Consider the following 21,548-nt stretch of genomic DNA (forward strand, 5'->3'; position numbering starts at 1 on the left):
GTACTTAAAAAATCTAGAAATTCCCTGCATCACCAATACGCAATCAGCCTTTAGAGCTAAGTAACTACAATGTTACATCGCTTATGCCTGTAGTTACACGTTACACTGTCTCCATCACACATACATCCTTAAAACTGTAACACCAACAGTACTCAACAGTTGCTTGACACTGGAATATATTATATTAAGTAGGTGGTACATGAGAGACAAAAAAGCTCCCCACCTGGTACACTCATACTTACAATATTCGTTTACGTATACCATTGAACTGTCTGTCGATTTTACACAACATATAACAATAACTGTTAATAGTTGAAAGAACCAGCCTTAGTTATCAATCCACATTCGATAACAAGATTAATTTATCTTACAAAAAAAAATGCTTCAAAACATTCACATATATATTTTTCATGTGTATATTTCCTGAGGGTATGTCAACTTTCATTAGCCTCTTCCTCTGCAAAGCATAAAACTAGGTTTACGATTAAGTCAATCTTAATAAGCAATTTAAGTTTACCCCATATTTCTAATTTGCATTACAAAAAAAGAAATTACATTATAGAAATAATCTCTAACTTCGTTTCATGTTAGAACAAGTCACGTGAGTCTTGTATTACAGTTCCGTTATCGCGAAGTCGAAGGCACATACAATTTAAATAACAATAAACCTTTCCTAGCAATATGTGTGACTTTTACAAATATTGCTAGAGTTTTACTAAATAAAAACACATCCCACTGCTGGGCAAAAATCCTCTTACATATCTAAAATATTTAAAAGCTTCAAATGTTCTACTATTTCATACAGAACTAAATTTGACTAATTAAAGGGGTATAAGGGTTCGTAATTGTTATATAGTATTATCCTCCTTAAACCGCAAGCAATAATAATCACTAATAATGTATAAATAAGAACCAAAATGACGAAGGCATGAGAAGACTTTAACCATTTTGTACTTAAAATATCTATGTCAATAGTAAAGACAAATAAAAAAGTTGCATGTAGCACCGTTACAACATATAATCTGTGCCTATCTATTCTACCACACATATACTATATAAGAAAAATTATTGCCATATAAAAATTCAATGAAATAATTTATTTACAACGCTACCCCAGCTGTTGTGGCCATTATAATAACGACCCATAAAGTAACACCCATTTGAAATATAAAAACAAATCGTTTAAAGCCGTATCGAAAATATCGTTCGTCAAAAAAAAAAAAAAATGACGTGACGCCATCTGTTTCGGAACAGCTGATCGAACGGATATTGGTTGTTAAGGATCACACACGGATACATCTGTAACAGTTATACGGCTTTAACTTTCAAATATTTATTTTGCACGCGACTGTACTTCACTACATTATGAAACAAAGTCGCTTTCTCTGTCCCTATATCCCTATGTATGTTTCAATCTTTAAAACTACGAACCGTATCAACGGTTTGTTTAAATAGATAGAGTGATTCGAGAAGGTTTTTATATGTAATACATGGTAAATTTTGTAAAGAAACACTGATAATTTTAGAAGTTTCTACTGTGATGTCATATCATTGCATCCGTGCGAAGCCGGGGGCGCTAGTTATATATATATATTGCATATGACTATACTAACAAAATATTAATATTTCAAATAAAATTCTCCTCATTCTACGCGTATATTTTTCTCTTTTCCCTTTTAAAGTTTTCTATTTCCTTAATGAGCTCTTTTGGTGGAGTCCTTGTCCGACAATCAATTTCGATATTAATTAGCCTGTCAAGAAAAAAGGCCGATAGTAAAATAATGATCGATATTCATTTTTAATCATTTTATATTTAGGGGAGTTTTCACTTTCATTCGTTTTCGTTTCGTCAAACGATTAAAATTCGATTAGTAATACTACCTACGTTATAAACTACATTTAAAATATTTCATCGAAAAGATAAAATGTTGTACAATATTCACTTTGAAAACACTGTTCGTAGAAAAAGTTACAGCGTGTTACACTTGGAACCTTACCGCACTAATTAGCGAGGCATTAACTCCGTACAGCATCATATAACAACACAAACACATTATCGTACTTATATCCCTCGTAGTTGGTTAACAAAACATTATTTTCAACATGTGTACCGAGCAAAAGTAATCTCAGCCACCGAAAACTCGCCCGGGGCGATTTTGTAACATGTCGGAAAAGTTAACTTCAAATACGGATTGTGTATTGTTTGTCAAACAAATGCGACTGAATTTGACGTTACATAAAACTAGCGTCGTTTCAAAATATCGTGCATATCTTAAATTGAGAAGAATATTTTATACTAGCGAACCGCCCCGCCTTCGCACGGATGTAATACTGATTACTAAATATACTACAGAATTTTTTCATTTACAACATCACATAAGAAACTTTTAAAATCATCTGTGCATTTTACTATATTGTCTATGTATTATATACAAAAACCTTCCTTTCGAATCACTCTATCTATTAAAAAACACCGCATCAAAATCCGTTGCGTAATTTTAAATATCTACGCATACATAGGGACAGACAGCGGTAAGCGACTTTGTTTTATACTATGTAATGATACGCCTCAAGAGCTAAAGGGTGTAACGGCTGCTATAAACCCGGTTCGATGTTGACTTGGGCTGTTTTTCTTTTAACTTGCAACAAAAAAATGCTCAACTGAAGAGAAAATTAAGCGTGATGTTAAAATGCTTTATTTATGCGTTGTTCGTATGGTTAATTTATTTATTATTCCTTTTAAAAACTCTTCAATACTTAATGAGCAATTTATTAAAATTTTGATAAACAAACATCACTAATTTCGTCTTGAAACTTTAAATATCATCTTAATTTCTTATTGAAAATCTCCATCAAAGAAAGTTTCTTAAAAGTCACCTTAATTAGCCGCTTGGATTAATTAAAAGGAAGTTTGTGGACAAATCCGGAGTAGAAAGAAGTCTGCTTATAAAAAAAGTTGCAGATGAAATTAATTTTAATATCGGGTATTATTTTTTAGTACTTCCAAAAGCAACGTCATTAGTCTGCCTACAAACAATACTGAAATTCGTTGTCTGGGCCTTGCTATGAATAGGGGAAAGTAAAAATTTAGATCTATTTTACTTAATTCTCAGAATATAAGTTTACCTAAGATCGAATATAGTAAGTAACAGCCTGTAACTTTCCCATTGAAAGAGGCCTAAGAGGCCTTAGCCTACTAAGGCCTCCTCTTCCATTAAAAAGAGGGTTTGGAACATATTCCACCACGCTGTTCCAATGCGGGTGAAATGCACACGTGGCATAATTTCGACAGATAAGACACATGGAGGAGGTTTATACAATCGAATATAGAAAATAATATATTTTCCTAATATAGTGAGAAAAGAATTAACTCACAAACAAAACTAAAACAAATTAATTTTCTAGTAGTAACTAATACCATCACAGCGAAACAAGAATAACAACAAATTAATTAATGGTTAATTGATGAGTGTTGTTTACGTGATTGTAGTTTAGAACCCCATGAAAGCCCTTGAGTGTTGTTAGAGCGCACAAAGCAAATTTGTTATGTTTTTCATAAGGCTAACCTTACCGCCTTAAGGCAGTGAGGAATCAGTGTCCACCCCTAGTTTAAAACATTTATTAAGATTAAATTAATAAATAAATCTTATTATTCATTAAAAGTATTCTTAAAGAAATAATCGCCTGGATTTAGGCTCAGGTTCCATCACAGGACACTTGTTATTGTAAAAGAATTTGTAAATCTATTTATTTGAAAAAAGAGCAACAAAGCGAGTTTCTTACCGTTTCTTCTCGCTGGAGGCTGCTTTCCTAAACAGTGGTAGTATTTAAATATTGACGATACAAAAACGCTTAATTTTGATTTGATTTGATTTGAAAGAAATGAAGATGTAGATAATACTGGCCACTGGTAATGATGATTAGACGGACTTCTAAGAAACCTTCGTAAATTTGAATTTGTAATACGAAAGTCTTACCGAGAAGTTGTCGTTAATGTTCGAGTCGTAACTTAAGAAGGGACAAAAATCGTAACAAAATTAAAAAGTCTTTGAACTTCTGCATTAAAAGAACCTAAAATGATTTAAATGAATTGGATATAAAAAAAAATATTTCCCATCTCTTTTAATAACTTGAAGTCTTTCAGTGCAGAAAGGCTATTTAAAAAAGCTGTAAAATGAGAAAGCTTTCATAATAAACCTTTTCCAAGGCGCTTTTGTGAAGCATTCGCTTTATATTTATACGTTGTTTTTGTGTAATGGGTTTTAATTATGTTTTTTTTTTTCTTTACAGGTAAGTTGTGGGATTCGTTAGAACATTCCTTCTAAATGGCTGAGGTGAATAATTTTAAATCGATACACTGTTTGCTTGATATCATCGCATAAGTTTCTCTAAATTCTTCACAAAGTACGTATATTTATTTATATTATTTATTATTAATATTATAAATTTGAAAGTGACTCTGTCTGCCTGTCGCTTTTTCATGGCCAAAATGCTGAACTGAATTTGATGAAATTTGGTATGAAGTAAAATTGAACTCTGAGAAAGGATAGGTTTCGTTATTTGTCCAATACATGACATCTAACAGCCTAAAACGCGAGCGAAACCGCGGATAACTACTAGTATTATTATATATTTTTAATAGTAATAAATCTTGAATTCATTCTTGTATCTGTTCATATTCCATTCTGCTAACTTTAAGAGCCATATCAGTCAAGGCGTACTGTGTATAAACTTACGCGTCTAAATACATATGTTCTTTTCTATATTACTATTGATTTCAATATCAACGCGACGTTTTCATTAGGAACCTGAAATAGTGGTTGCCATGCTACCGTTAATTTGTTAAATCAGACAATTGTCTTCGAAATACGAAATGTTTATTATCCAATTAAGGAGTATTTGTGCTCGTTTGTATCTTGAGTTTAAACGTAACACTTTGAAATTGTATAAATTATTAGATTTAACTAACGCGTAGTTTAGATTTCGAGATTAATTTGCTAATGCTTTCAAACGCTTGTCAGGTATTGATGAGTTTTATGTTATATTAAATTTCGCTCAGATATGGCTTAGATTATGGTTTCGGTTTCAAAATGAACACCCTGTCAAATGTATAAGGTAGTAATACTTGGCTTTAATTATTAAAATAACTCATAACGGTATGTAACATTTAAAAATACTATTGTTATTTTGAGATTGTAAAGATTTGCCTTTAAAAGTCACATCTAACAGATTATTACTTTGACTTAACGGATAATTCTATAAAATACGCATAAAATGTATTCAAATTCTCCAATAGAATTGCAAATTTGTCTGAAACGGATGCCAAATTTCATATTGACATCTTTATGTATAGTACGGTGTTGATTTGCGACGAAGTTACAACATTTTCATTATGAATAAATCGGAGGCAGTTGTTAGTAATTATCAAGCTCGTTAGTAGATCAGAACTTTCTAGATTAACTAGAAATAAATTCGTTAGAGTAATCAATTAATTCAAATTCATTTCATCAGTGAAGAAGTTGATTAGGTATTCTCGTACTCATTTCGGCTATTTTCCGAAAAGTACCCGTTAATTATTGTATTTAATATTCACTACTATATACGTAATTTAGAGAAAAATATGAGATCACTGGCTCCTTCGTCTTTCTGTCTTTGATAGTGCAATGAAACGATCGTAATTTTAGATTGATTTGATCTTATAACATGACGATCAAACTCGTGTAAAGAGCCTTCTTGAAAAATATTTATTAAATGAAATTTACTCAAATCGTTTATAAACCACTTATAATATCATATTGCATACACATATAAGCTGGTATTATCTGTATTATTCTTAATCAACTATACATAAAGTAATAGGCAGTTATATCGTAGCGCTTGTAACGGCGTAGTACAGTTGTAGAACTGCTACGGGCTACGTTATATTATGTCAAGAAAATACAATATGGCGTTTATACGAAGTGCTATTCGAAACTGTTTTATGAGTAAAGGTAATGTTATTATAACTTTTTTTCAAATATGAAACAGATTTAAAAGAAAGTGCCATTTGAAATTTCATTCATTACTAATTCATAAATAGTTTGGAAACAATAAAGCCATTGTACTTCGTATCAGGCACTAGTTTAGGCCATAAATCTAATTACTATTTGTTACATCTTTATTAAACATTTAAAACTTGAATACGATTTTATAAAACTAAGAAATGAATTTGTCACATAAAATATCAATATGTTAATTGTAGATCAAGCTTTAGGAAAAAATAAATATTAATAATACATTTCAAATATTTTTAATAATTACAAATTACTTCTCACCACCTCCTAGTTCTAGGGTCATGATGACTGGTGCAGTATTTAAGATGTTAAACCGTAATAAAAGAACAAACGCACTTTCCATCAAAAGCATTAGGAACGTCATATTTATAACAATATTTATTGATACTTGATGTTGCACGTTCACTTAGCAGTTATATTGTAATTCTGTCCCTTTCCATACATTATTTATATCGGGAACAAGATTTGCATCCCTGTTATTGAAAGACTTTCTTATTTTCTCATTCAGTATTGAACTCGCTTCGCCGCCTGCCGACGTAATTAGAATATTCAACAATGCCAATTTTATACGCAAAATTGTCAAGCTTTATAGAACTTTGCCGATATTAAAATATGTTTTTTTAACTTTGACATATTTATAAAGTCGGTTTCAGAACACGCTGTGTATAGTGACCGATTATGTGATGGTCGAATTGAAGGCGTAATTCAGATTGTTTTCTGTTTTTGAACAACAATGTTGTAAGTTTAATTTATAAATTTCTTATTTCAAACTCTTCGGGCATTGTGCCAAAAACAACTTCACTAATTTTGTACCCCATGTATAATTTAATTATTAATTTCGTAGTCAATTTTAAATCAAATTGATTTTCTATTTTGATTAGTTTACTATTATTACGTGTGTAACTCAGAAAGTTTTCTAATTTTATAATTATACATATAAATGCAAACCACCACACTTATATTTTACCATCATTAGGTAAGGTAAAAGTTATTTCAAAATGAAGCCCCAGTCTTCCCGGAGTGGAACTATACTTTCCCCATTAATATTCTAGTACATGGATAATTGTATAAATTGACACACAACACTTTTCTTTTATTTCAATAACACGCAATATTGTTTTGTGTTAACAATTACGGATTTCAAAATCCGCAATATATCTGCAGGCTGTGTAGTAAAAATACTAAAACAGCTTTCGTAACATAAAAATATACTAATCCTTACATTGTAAATTTAATTCCACCGATTATATATTCATACGAAGTCGCATGCGGAAGTAAAAAAAAAATCACATTAAGCCGCCGAAACTGCGATATGCATTAACGTATTACGTGACGTCATAAACGCCGTGTTGCCAGTGAAAAATATGTTCAGTGCCCGCGACACATTCTCATGAATTTTAACATTACCACGCCTCCGGGAATTTAAATATCACATGGCAACACTTCGGATCAGACTTTTCGGCCACACGAGAGAATTCTTAAGGATATTTAAACTATATCAAAGTAAATAATAAATAATAAGTTACCGGTAGTTTGCTTGACAAAAATCACCAACATCAGTCACATTGTTTTTAAGAAAATCACGAATAAATTATTATTATAAATAATATTATTTATCTGAATTCTAAATAACAAAAAAATAAATAAAGCTCATTTACGACGAACGTAAAACACACAACACAACGATTAAATATAAAGGGATTGTTGCTTAAGTTTATGCGTCAAATATGTTAAGATAAATATATGTTCTTCGAGGGAAATGTACCGCCGAAGTTGCTCGCACGTGTTGGAAATATAACTGGGACTTTTGGAAGTAATTTTTAGACTTCACTATTCCATATCCGGTGCTCGCAACAGATACATATGGACTGTATTATGAAGACGTGCTCTGTAATATCAGAAAGGTTTTTTTCTAGATATTTTTATCAAAGTGTTAATAAATCAGAGAGAAAAATACCGTACTTCCAGCATAGGATATATTTGGGTCGTTTCCGCTACATGAGTGGGGTTACTTATAAAGAACAAACAATTATCCTAATTAGGTGCGAAGTGGAAAAGAAAATCAATCTAACGTCGTCCAAAAAGAAATGTACGAGAATTAATTTAATCCTGGATATAATAAATTGTGCGAAATTAGTATGTGTTACCCTTAAATAATGTAACTCGCTCCACCTTACGCCTGTCGGATGACCACAATTCCTGGCCGGCTCTTCTGAAATACCCCGCCATTTCAATTGTCGAATATATTCCATAGACGAATTTATGCCTTATTACGACGTATTGAAGTTCATTTCACTTCACTGCGGCTGCTGATTTACAACAGTTCGGAAAACCTTTCGGGGCACCGTAATCTGCTTCGACCCTATCGCAATTAATGCGGTCCCAATAGAACAACTATCGAAATACAAGGATATAATTCCGCTGGACGCGTTGGCTGGCAATTCTTGATGATTTTTGAGACCATTCCTCCCGGAGGAGCTGCGCTGAAATCTGGCAGAGCAGTTGACAGTGTCGGTTTTCAGTGAATATCCCTGAGGAGTTCGCTCGCAAACTTTGACTCCACAACTTTGGACTTCTTTGAGCTTGACAAAGTTGGTTAAGAAAAGGTCAACTACATAGGTCATTTGTAAATTTAATACGGACCAGTCATGCTCTGCTTGTATTTTATATACCTAAAGTAATATTCGCGTCATATAAATGTGGTTTTGTTTGAATGTCTCCCTGCGGCGACGGCGCTAGTGTGAAATAACGTCCCGTTTTTGAAACGACTACAGTCTGCCCTGTATGTAATTAAATTATAATATGTTGCATAAAAAATATAATAAAATCGAATTGATAATCAATTGTTTTACTAACATTACTAAAATTAGTAACCTCTAAATTTCTCACTTCTGCAATGAGGCCTCTTCTCACTTAGAGGAGAGAGTTTGCGAGCATACTCTACCACGCTGCTCCAATGCGGGTTGGTGGATACGTGTACCGAATTTCGTTAACATTAGACACATTCCTCACGATATTTTCCTTCACCGCCGAACGTGAGATGAATTATAAAAAATTAAGCGCATGGAAATTAAGTGGTTTAAACCTTCGAACCCGCAATCATCGGTTAAGATGCTCGTTCTAACAACTATGCCAACTCGGCTCACGTTCATGGTTTAAAACCTAATAAGGATCGTCTAGTTCCTCGTCCCGTAGCATTGGAACACCTTTTTTAAGGTTTGTCGCCAACAATAGCGCACAATTTTCGACAATTGTACTTGGAGCAGAGCCGATACAAAACGTCTTAAATTGGATTTCCCTTGAAACTGATTACTTAGTGTAATTGTGTCATTCAAATGCTAAGCTGAGTCGTTTCAACACAAAGGACAAAATAAATAATGTTTTTCTTGAAACGTTTTCGAACAATCGCTAGAATTTAGAAACGGAACGATTAGTGAATTATATTAGTACCTTATTTCGATTGATTATAACTTCTTATTCTACTTATCACTTCAAATGATAGGTCTGTAAACTACCAAGTAATCTACCAATCGAGGCTGTCAGTAACATTTCCTAACACATGCATAAAATAAATTGTTTATGTGTTAACTTCATATGTATGTATCAAATACACAAAAATAAATATCCTTTGAAGATTGTACGGGTTCGCATCCACGATCACTTGAGACATTCTAACCACTGTACCATTCACAATTTACTTAATGGATCGTTAAAATTATTACCTATTACTTTGTAACACTCAAGCAATTATATTATTATAACGTAATACACAACTTACTTAACTTTCTAGACAACATATTCTAAACATGAGTATGTACCGCGCGTTAGTTATTCTACCGGCATTATGGCAAACATACATTATGTAATGTGTGTTCCGGTTTTGAAGGGTGAACGCAGCAGTGTAATAAAATCTACGAGGGATACAGAGTTTTACTTCTAAAGGCAGCGCATTGACGCTGTGAGATATATTAAATAAATACACTGCCGTTATCTACGAGATGTGCTGATCACGTACAGTTATCACGTAATTTTCAGTATTCCCCTTTTTATAGGATAAATTTATCAATACTCAAAGCTGACATTATATTGACATCTTTAACATTTTTTATATAAGTATTTTAATTGCATATTCATTACAATAAAGTAATAATAATATTCTATGCTAATTCGTATAAATTCGTCTGATATGATTAAATAAAAAGGTAGTATAGGTCACACAAGGTCTAATTTAAAAAAAACATTATTAATAATATTAACAGTATATGTTATGGGTGTATGAGTGTATAAAACTATCAACACATTAGTGAAAAAAAAAGATAAATAAATCAAATCTCACTTTTTTGTCTTCGTCTCAGTGATTCATGATTGTTTGAAGTTTCAAGTATAATATTATTCATGTTTTAGTAGTAGCATATATTTTGATTATATATAGATTCCATTGCCTTCAAAAACTTCATTGCGTTAATGTAGCCAGATCCTTGATTTGTATATAAAAGCTTGAATAAATATTTAATATGAAGTTAATCTCAATCGTCAATGTAAAAGCGATTTGCAATACCTTACAACCGCTCTTCACGCAAAGATAGCCTTTATATATAAAGATGTAGGAGTGATAATGGAATACACTATTCAATGGTCATTATCTACGGCAGAGCTTTGTCAGACTAATTTATAATACGAGCGCATTGCGTGTGTATTACACAAGACTTATTATCTACACAAATGTAAAAATGTAGAGATGTTTGTTCAACGACACATAAATATTGCAACATGAAACAAAACATATATTTATTTATGGTATATGTATATTAATGTAACACTAATATTTGTAAAATACAAAGAAATGAACTTTTTTCGCAACCGATTTTATATGCGTTGAAGTTTTAAGTACAATAAATACCGAATTAAAAAATAGTCTTAATTTATTAATATCGATACTCGATTTGGCAAAGTGCCACTTAATATCATATAAATCGCTTGCACAGCCTCGAATTTTTGCAGATTAAATATAGTCTTAAATACATAACGACCAAACAATTATATATACGAAATACTTTGATAACTCTACGTAGAATTGTTGTCTGAAGTTACCTTAACCCGTCCATAGATTTATTGAATCACTAATTGCTATAGTAGATTTAAAACCATCCAAAATCTAAAACAAGGGACAATTTCCGCCATATTGCATGAACTATCATAAATTGATATTTGAAATAACTTATTGTACTTATTTTATAATATATATAGAAAATCGTATAGGTCTAATGATGAGTAAAAATATTGAAATATTAATCTTTTAATTACTACAAGCGAATATCGCATTTAATATTAATAGTATCTATAACAATAAGGTTTATATCGGCTTGCGCAAATGATAAGTCATTGTATATGCACGCGCATTCGATCGAGGCTCACTGGGGACGCGTTTAATGTATTGCAGGGTCTGCATCAAGTAAATTCATGTTGTTCAGGGTTGGCACACTTACAAAATAATAATCAATAAGTTCTAGATTATTTTTGTATTGAACACGATTGAATTTTGAAATCATTTGAAATATAGGTGACCTGAAAACGTATTAAAAATATATATTTAATATGTCTGACAAGGTCAATGCCAATTATGAACAAAGACACCTCTAAGTTACTAATTTGTTTGGTTACTTATTTATTATATTTGTCAATTAAAACTTTCTTAATTATACTCCTATTTATATATAAGATACACATAAATAATAAGATCTTTCAACCCTGAGATTGAGTCGCAAACTTGCAGCTTGTTTAGAATTAGACGATAGGCCTGCAGTGATGTATTGTTTCCTATTTCAAACTCGTCGTCAATCAATATATTATACCTTATGTATTTATATTTATCATACTAAATATTTATATACTAGTAGTCGACCGCAGATTAGCTCGCAATTTAAAGTGTTTCTTGTCATTTGTTAGGCAAAAAAGTAGTGTCTTTTTTTGGAGTTCAAGTTTGCTTCATACCATCTTCACGACCAAACTGCTATACAAATTTCATTAAAATGTGTACAGCGGCTTGGACGACCAAATCTTCCAAATCTATCTGTCGCTCTTTCTCGTGAAACAGCAACAGATAGACAGACAGACAGACAGACCGACGGAGTTAGTAGAACTTGAATATGTATGGACTGTTATCGCTATATAACTATCCTTCTACCCAGATTTCCTTAAACAAAATTGCTTGCAAAAATATACGTTTAAGCAAAAAAAATGTACATAGATATTTTATTCTTATATCTCTCGAATATTCTTTACGCATCCCGTAAATACCGGCCATTCACCTCACAAATATCTCCCCTCACGAGAGCACCAAATATAAACCACCCTCACCCTAATTCGAGTAACCCTCGCTAGACGCCCTAGCCGTTGCCTAGCGACCGCAGTAAAATGCATCAAACTATAAAACCGATCACCATTTGCACATTTCATATGAAAAAACTTCACCTGTTTCTATTTGAACTATTTCACTTTAAAATTAACACATTTATTAAAAATCTTCCAGTCTGATATCCTCACTAATATAATTAATTTAAATATGAGTTACTTATGAACCGATCCGGTCAAGGTTTTTAATTTATTATTATATATAGTTATAACGGAAATTATCAAACAACTGACAAAAAGCCGCTGGCAGAAACTTGTTCTACGGTAAAGAACTGAACGGACTACCTACCACTAAATTTATACTGTGTTCTGTTGTCTTTTGAAGAATTGTCTCAGTCTGGTGTCCTGACTGTAGAATTAGGTCGTGCTAAAAAAAAGTGACTTGCCATCTTATCAGAATGGAAGTCTAGAATTTCAACAACATCATCATTAACAACATTTCATCGAACTTAGACACATACAATATATATGAGACAACATCACATACACTGTGATCCCAATGTAAGCTGAACACCCAGACCTAAGACAACATAGAAAACTAATGATAATCTATATCGACTCGGCCGGGAATCGAACCCGTCCCGGAGTAGCGTACTCATGAAAACCGGTGTACACTCCACTCGACCACGGAGGTCGTCAAAGCTTTCGTTTCAGCTCCGAATGTTAAGAGCAAGTTAGTTCTAGTCGAGCTTGCAAGATTTAACCTAGACAAACTAAGGAAAATTGAAAGTAAATTAAAGCTCGTAAAACCAACCCAGTTCAAAGATTCTTATTTGCTTCATAACTCGCTTCAGTGATTTATTTCTGTGAAACATTAAACATAATTTAGATAAGTCCTACTGGGTTTGTTACTAAACATTCTATTCGTACTGTTCGAGCCTCACAGACTGTTATTAATGTATTTTGCACTCCCCCGTACACGGGTCGGACCCCATAAAATAAGGCATTAGGGTTCCACCCGTCTCAACAGAAATCGATTTTCTTACCTTCCTATTGAAGAGCGTTCATTTGTGCGAATGTGTAAAACATCAGAGAACGCTGTTTGTCTTCCTGCTATTCCTTATTATCACTTTTATCTGGTATTATAACTACTCATTTGTTTTACAAATATATTCATTTAGTAGTATATGGCCCAGCGGTTAGAACACGTGCATCTTAAGCGATGTTTACAGCTCAAACCCAGGCAAGCACCGCTGAAAATTCATGTGCTTAATTTGTGTTTATAATTCATCTCGAGCTCGGCGGTGAAGGAAAACATCGTGAAACCTGCATGTGTCTAATTTCATAGAAATTCTGCCACATATGTATTCCACCATTGCCACATGTGTATTCCCGCATTGGAAGCGTGGTGGAATATGTTCCAAACCTTCTCCTCACAGGAAAAGGAGGCCTTAGCTCAACAGTGGGAAATTTACAAGCTGTTGTTTTTCATTTAGTATGGCTATCTTCTTTCTTTTATAAAGTTTCAGGAAAGTCTCGTTAACGCAATTTGTTAAAAAATTTGAAACGTTTGACGTCATTTATCGAAGCGTGCTCCCGGATAGGGCAACGAGGTTACGTTCTGAAATGCATTTACGGTGTGTCACTTACGGGGTGACAGCAAAAATAATTTACCTCTATGCTGAACCGTAATTCAATTATGATGCACGTAATACAGTTATTTCGATTCATTAAACTTTAAACGGATGTACATTCTAAACAAAATAAATATTTAGTTCCAAGTTGAAAATGTTGTTCGTACCCAACATGTTTATGAACGAAAAATATATGCCTTTTACATTTTCTATATTTGTGGATTGGTAAATATTTTTAAATGTAATTATCAATAAGTTTTGAAATTTATTTAAAAGTAAATTTTATCGTTGCTCTGGCCTACTTACAATATTTTTCCTTTCGCTTGGAGAAGTATTAAAGTAGTTTTCATATTCCCTAGCGAGTAGACTTTTACGTGTAAAAGAAAAAGCACATCAAAAGAATTTTTATAAATAATATTCGTAATACGAGTACGAGTAACTTCATCTCGATTCGACGAGATATCACCGTTCGGGGCTTGATACAAGTGACTTCCTTTTAAGTAGAAATATGATTCTCCCAACATAACATCATATGTTGTCTTGTGTTTGGGTGTTTGTGGTACCGCCGTTACTTCTGATTTTCCATAACACAAGTGCTTCATCTACTTACATTGGAATCAGAGTAATGTATGTGATTTTGTCCAATATTTATATTTTTACGAGAGATACTGTATTAAATTAAAAGTTTTCTATGTACCATTGATTAAGTTGGTTTACATCAACAAATACATAATATTTCTTAAACATGGCAGTCCACGGACAAATTCACACTTACAAAATACCTAACACATTTATTCCTCGCAACCTTCCCCACAATATATTTAAGATCCTATTTTTCCTTAACGCTCGGAGACTATCTACCTCGAAATATTACTTATTTCCTCTTTGTATGCTATAATAAGCTCTCGAACTTGTAGCGAAATGGTATCATATCTTTACGTATCGTATTTATGTAGCAGCCATGTTTCGTTGATGTTGAAAAATGATTTGCGTTATATTATCGTGTGGTGTTAAGTGCTTGGCTATGTCTGTCATTTATTTTTTACGCAAACGATTTTATCAAGATTATTCAAGATTCATTCACCTCATTATTATGATTAATATTGTAAACACAACGTAACGTCGTAAGCATATATTTAACAAGTATCGTTTCTCTTTCCAGGGATGCCGGTTTCCTGAAGATGGCCTCACGCACCCCGTCCCTTGAGTCGCTGCCCGGTGCCAACTCTATAGGTTCGCTGGAGCGAGGCTCCTTATCGCCCTTGACTTTGAGCGGATCCTCGCCTCCTGCGAGTGACTCCGCCGTATGTGACCTTCGTGAATTCGACGGCCTCGACACCACCTGTGCAATCTGCCGAGAGACATTTGTCGACCCCAAAGTACTCAACTGTTTTCACACATTCTGCCGTGGGTGCCTGGAAAGGGAACAGACCCACCCCGATAAAGTAACTTGTGTGACTTGTCGCGTGGACAGCCAACTACCGCCTGCTGGTATACCTGGACTATTAACGAACCTCGTAATCGCCGCGGCTGTAGAGCAGGACGCTGATCTTCTGCCAACAGCCCGCCAAACTAACTCTCCTTCAGCCCGCTGCACCGGCTGTAAATCCAAGGAATCTGACGCAGTAGCGCGTTGTGTTGATTGTGCGAACTTTCTTTGTCCAAACTGCGTCATGGCACACCAATTCATGCATTGTTTTGAAGGCCACCGTGTGCTCGCCTTCACGGACTTAAAAGACGATAAGGGGATGCTTGGCTCCACACTCACAACGAGCGGAGATAAAACAGCATTTTGTCCGAGACACAAGAATGACATCCTTAAATATTTCTGCCGTACTTGCTCCGTGCCGGTTTGCAAAGAGTGCACCATTATCGAACATCCGGCAGCTTTACACGATTGTGAACATTTATCAGACGCCGGCCCAAAGCAGTTAGAACTGATGCAACAAGCTGTTAATGAAGCCAAAACTCGAGCTACTGAAATAAGGCACGTTGTCAAAACCGTAGAACATGCCGCGGGAAAATTACAAGTACAGTATCATAAAGCTCAAAATGAAATAAACGACACGTTCCAATTCTATCGCTCTATGTTAGAAGAGCGTAAGCAAGAGTTACTAAAGGAACTCGAAAGTGTATTCTCAACGAAACAAATTGCCCTCACCGTTGTTGGGCAGAAAGCTCAAGAGACGGTTGACAAAATCTATCAAACATGCGACTTCGTCGAGCGACTGACAAAATGTGCAAACATCGCTGAAATTTTAATGTTTAGAAAACTCTTAGATACAAAATTGCAGTCGCTAATGAGCACTAACCCGGAACAGAGTGTTCAAACTGCATGTGAACTGGAATTCGTTTCCAATTACCAAGCGATACAAGTCGGTGTCAGAAACACCTTTGGATATGTGCGTTCAAGCTCTGAGGCGAATGTGGGTCCTACTAAACAGCCTCCTATTGCGCGTCCCACGAACGGATTACTGCTAAACGGAGGATCGTCTTCAAGTAGCAGCAGTGTTAATGGAAGTTCTGGCAGCTTAAATGGTGGCATACACCTGCCTACAGGCCTGAACGGTGTTTTAGATCGGCCCTACACAAATGGATTGCTTGGCCCGACTAGCCAATCGACTTCTCCATTCGACTCCAACATCATCTCAAAGAGATTTAATAGTGCCAACACACTCGGTCCATTCTCCACAGCTATTGGAGATATTAATCTGAATGGAATCAATCCTTATGAAAAATGGTCAAACGGTGGATGTGACTCTCTTTTCCCACCAGCCAATAATGATCCTTACTCGCTTACAACTGCCTCGCACACCGATCCCATTCTGGATTTGACGAATAAGTTGATTTCCACTGCCATTTTCCCGCCGAAATCACAAATAAAACGTCAAAAGATGATCTATCACTGCAAATTTGGTGAATTTGGAGTTATGGAAGGTCAGTTTACTGAACCAAGCGGTGTTGCAGTTAATGCGCAAAATGATATCATTGTCGCCGACACCAATAACCACAGAATCCAAATATTTGACAAGGAAGGACGTTTTAAATTCCAATTCGGCGAATGCGGCAAACGTGATGGCCAACTTCTATACCCGAATAGAGTTGCAGTAGTGCGCACCTCAGGAGATATCATTGTGACTGAAAGATCTCCCACACACCAGATTCAAATTTATAATCAATACGGCCAATTCGTACGAAAATTTGGCGCAAACATTCTTCAACATCCACGTGGGGTGACAGTCGATAACAAAGGAAGAATTGTAGTTGTGGAATGCAAAGTTATGCGCGTCATTATCTTCGATCAGGTCGGTAATGTTCTACAGAAGTTCGGCTGCTCCAAGCATCTTGAATTTCCTAATGGAGTCGTTGTCAACGACAAACAAGAAATATTTATTAGTGACAACCGAGCGCACTGCGTCAAAGTTTTCAATTATGAAGGTATTTACTTGCGCCAGATTGGTGGGGAAGGAGTTACTAACTACCCAATCGGAGTGGGCATTAACGCATCTGGCGAAATTTTGATCGCTGACAACCACAACAACTTCAATCTGACGATATTTACGCAAGACGGTCAACTCGTGTCGGCATTAGAGAGCAAAGTGAAGCACGCACAGTGTTTCGACGTAGCACTAATGGATGATGGTTCCGTCGTGCTCGCCAGCAAAGATTACCGGCTATACATCTATCGCTACGTACAAGTTCCGCCTATAGGTATGTGAGCCACACGTTCTGATCACAGAAGATCGAATTGACCGACGAACTTTAAGCCAAAAAATCGACACTCTAAGACATAAATTACTAACTTACTACGATGTTTAACGGTTCTGGCCATTTGTGTCAATTTTTAAGTAGGTGAAGTGACGATACTGACAAATGGAACTACAAGGTTTTGTAAGTGCGAGTGCGACACAGGTTGCGGCTGTCTCGATGTGATCAAAGGACTATCTATGGCAATCCTCTAATATTTCGGCGTGAGATCTCTGAATGCATTATTTGTAAACGAAACTGTAATGAGATTAGTTGTAGTATTGACATTGTTATATGAGTACCTATTTGAAGAATAGAGATTATTCCGTTGGTTCAATCCAGTAAAACGAAAGGTTCTCGACCCTTATCATTTTTTGATCTATTGAATAATATTTTTTCATATCCCACATCGTTAAATTAGGGATGAATATTAAGGGCGTCTGTATTATTTAGCCCATTTGTTGGACCAATATTTTAACTATTATTACTTAAAAATTGTTAGGCGTTAAGCGTGTGATTTTATTGTAATAAGAGAGCATCGAGCGGTATTGTTGTTAGTTTTAAGTATATTCTTCGGCACAATGGCACTTCCTGTTTTTAATTAGCACTTATTCTGTGTCGATGGAAACATGATTATGAAACTAAGTAAGACGTTGTTACATTATTATTAGATAAGTGTTAAATTGATTGAGCTAATATGGACAATCTTTAGTTACTACCCCTTTTAATGTAGTTACAAAATTTATGGAAATGTGATGTTAGGGGTTTTATCAATGACAAAGTTGACTGCGGCGTTCCTTAGGCATGTGCAACGATAGGCCTCCTAGTAAATGTTACTAGAGCCTGATTGTTGACTCGAAAACCAAATTACATTCAGCATCACAAGATGGCAGTGATCGAAAATGTTTTATAGACCTCAGTCAGTTTCAAAAGTTTTTTTTTTTAATTTACGCCGGTCTTTTGACTAAAGATAACCTTGAGTATTATAAAGCATTTTAGAGTAACTAATAGCGATTGTAGTTTTTTATTCATGGATTATTGGATAATTGTTGGAAGACAGTTTTCTCTATCTCGACCGCTGACGTCATTACCGCCTAGTCACTGAGAGCCCACGGACCCATAATTCCTCAATTTCGTTGTTTTATTTTAACGATTAGTAACTTTTGGTTGATAATAATATTATTCGTTTTTTATACAAATCTTAGTACGTATTTGAATGTTTTTTTTACTAGTAATTGGACACGGTAGTAACTAGTAGAGCACTTTAGCAAATGGTCGTCTCGCTAGATTTTTTTTATTACTGATATTTTTTTCTGAGATTTTAAGAAGGTGGAGCACCATGCGCTTGCGCTAACTGCGTTATGCTACTTACTGGAGTATTAAAGCTTGCTCGGTATACAAAATAATTATACAATTTGTTATTCTGGTAAGATATTTTTTATATGAAAACAACTTTATTTTTGTAGCAGTAGTATTATACGGTGCATGTGTAACGTTTACTTTCTTTGTATTTTATGAATATTATGCTATTTTTTATTATTATTATTTTTTATTACATTACCGTGTGTTTGAGTGTGTTAGCAGAATTATTTTAGTTCGATTTCATTAGTTTTGATTTTCTTAGTGAATAATGATTTTTAGTATTTTTTTTTCTGAATCTATGACAATAAAAGATCTGAAGCGATCCGCTGCCCGGGATCGTAGATCCTTTTTTTTAATTATTGATCTGCATAAGTTTATCATTTAGTTTATGCGTTACAATGTGGTGATATTCCTATGCTCCTAAATAAATTATCTTTTTTTTATGTTTACACGAGAATGCTTTGAAAACACGTCAAAATATGATCGCGTCCGTTTTCCCCACTTGTTCGTTTGCAATACCTGCTTAACATGTGCCATAAAACCATGTTGTGATTTAATAAGTGATATTTAGTGTTGTTTGTAAATATGTAACATAAACTGCTGATTTATTAAATTTAATCATAAGTAAACAAACCCATTATATGCTATGGTTTCACCGGTTCTACTCGTTAGTGCAACATGGTACGACGTACTTAAATATTCAATCAATTTACACGACATATGAAATAACTGTTGGATTATTTATAAAGGCGTCTAATTTCGATGTCGACATATTTGCACTAACCATAGAACGACTAAGATCAAACTACTTTTATGAATTAATATAATTTTTCTGCACTTTGCAACCCACGGCGCACTCGGCCGCCTATCATAGTGACGTGTTTTCGACATTATCCATTTAAACAAACCACTAGATTAGGTGAAGTAGACTTTATTATCCAGTCGTTAGTATCCAAATTTCAGTGATGTCTCGCCAATGATTTTATGTATAGACTGCTCTGTTCCTAGTAAATTATTATCTTTCTTAAGATCGGATAAAACGCTTTATTTCACTTAATCTACTGTGATACAATAAACTGTTTGTAAGCTGTAATATTATTGATTTTTTTTTGCAATTGCAGTGCTTTACTTCAGATTTTTGGGCGAATTATAACGCGATACCTTACACTGAGGTTGTTTAATGATCTTACGAGTCATTCGATATCAGTATGTCGCCCTCAAAATCTGACGTTATGCTAGAAACCTTGGGGTTTGAACCCCATCTCCAGAATGTCATTCGCTACAAATTATAGAACGTGATTTTATCGAATGTACAATTTTGGTTGAAACATACGCTTCTACTTAATTGAAAAAAATTTTTCAACGTATTATATTTATATTAAGTACCTATAGTATAGAGTATGAAATTCTATGTAAGGATATGCAAATTATGACAACTGCTCCTTTCAAATTAATAGTAAATCTGTATAATCAGTTGTATTTAATTCTTTTTCTTTTATATTTGACAGTAATGATTATTTAATTGTCCCGAGTGGGTGATTAAGTTTTGTTTAATTTACAATTTAATTTACATTCACAATTAACTTTTTATTTTGCATAATATAATAAGTAATATGATTTTGTATTAAAACAATTCATTCTTAAAATTGCATTTCTAAAGCTTGAGGACTGATTAAAATTGAAACATGTTTTGTCTTTAAATATATTTTGTCGATGTTTGTTGTTATAATTATTATATTTTTTTAATTATTTGTATAAACAATTGTTCTTTAAATTAATGTACGTCGTTTTGTTTTGAATTATTTTTGTTGTATAATTGCTTTTTTATAATAATACCAGTTCATTGCAGTTTTACTGTGTGTTTTATTTTTATTTTTCATTTTATTTGCCCGAGTAGTATTATAGCATTCTGATTCGGTCGTAACTAGTTTATTTACTAAACTAGTTTCGACTGAAAAAAAATACAAAGAGTTTGTGCTGTTGAATCTCATAATGAAGCCCTAAAACTGATTGTGCCTTAAAGTTGAAAGCTCTCGATAAAAGAAATAACTTCAATGCACGTAAATCACTTGAATTTTCAAAGATTCAGTCATACAATAGGAAACGAATTTCAAACAGATTCTTTAGCACAAACGAGTGTGGTGATAGGTCTTATGAGTGTGTGTTATGTACATTTTTGGATTCATGTGTGTGTGCATCTTAATAAGACTCATTTAAAACAGTTGGTGTTGGGGAACAAAAGTTGGCATGAAATTTGTAAGTATTGCTTTAGAATTAATCGTTACACACTTAGAGAAGCACCCATCTTAAATTTGCTCCTCTAGTAGTATTTTAATTGCACAATACATAATGCTTCATCGTTCACGAATTAGATTAAACATTGGAATTCAAATCAGCACTC

The 21,548-nt window shown here is 33.9% G+C and overlaps 1 protein-coding gene across 16 annotated transcripts in view; it reads left to right on the forward strand.

The window, feature by feature from the left end:
- LOC124537946 (brain tumor protein) overlaps positions 1 to 21,001 on the forward strand; it is a 469,342-nt gene extending 448,341 nt beyond the window's left edge. For 15 of the 16 annotated variants that reach the window (XM_047114924.1, XM_047114936.1, XM_047114932.1 and 12 more), the window contains one exon: positions 15,201 to 21,001. In XM_047114924.1, the coding sequence (XP_046970880.1) occupies positions 15,220 to 17,757 (2,538 nt within the window). In that variant the 5' untranslated portion in view covers positions 15,201 to 15,219 and the 3' untranslated portion in view covers positions 17,758 to 21,001. Of the gene's footprint in view, positions 1 to 4,290; positions 4,335 to 15,200 lie in introns of those variants that run through there. The other variant, XM_047114928.1, reaches the window with a different exon arrangement.
- Positions 21,002 to 21,548: the final 547 nt, after the last annotated feature.

The sequence above is a fragment of the Vanessa cardui genome, chromosome 19 (assembly GCF_905220365.1).
Source record: "Vanessa cardui chromosome 19, ilVanCard2.1, whole genome shotgun sequence".
Lineage (NCBI taxonomy): Eukaryota > Metazoa > Arthropoda > Insecta > Lepidoptera > Nymphalidae > Vanessa > Vanessa cardui.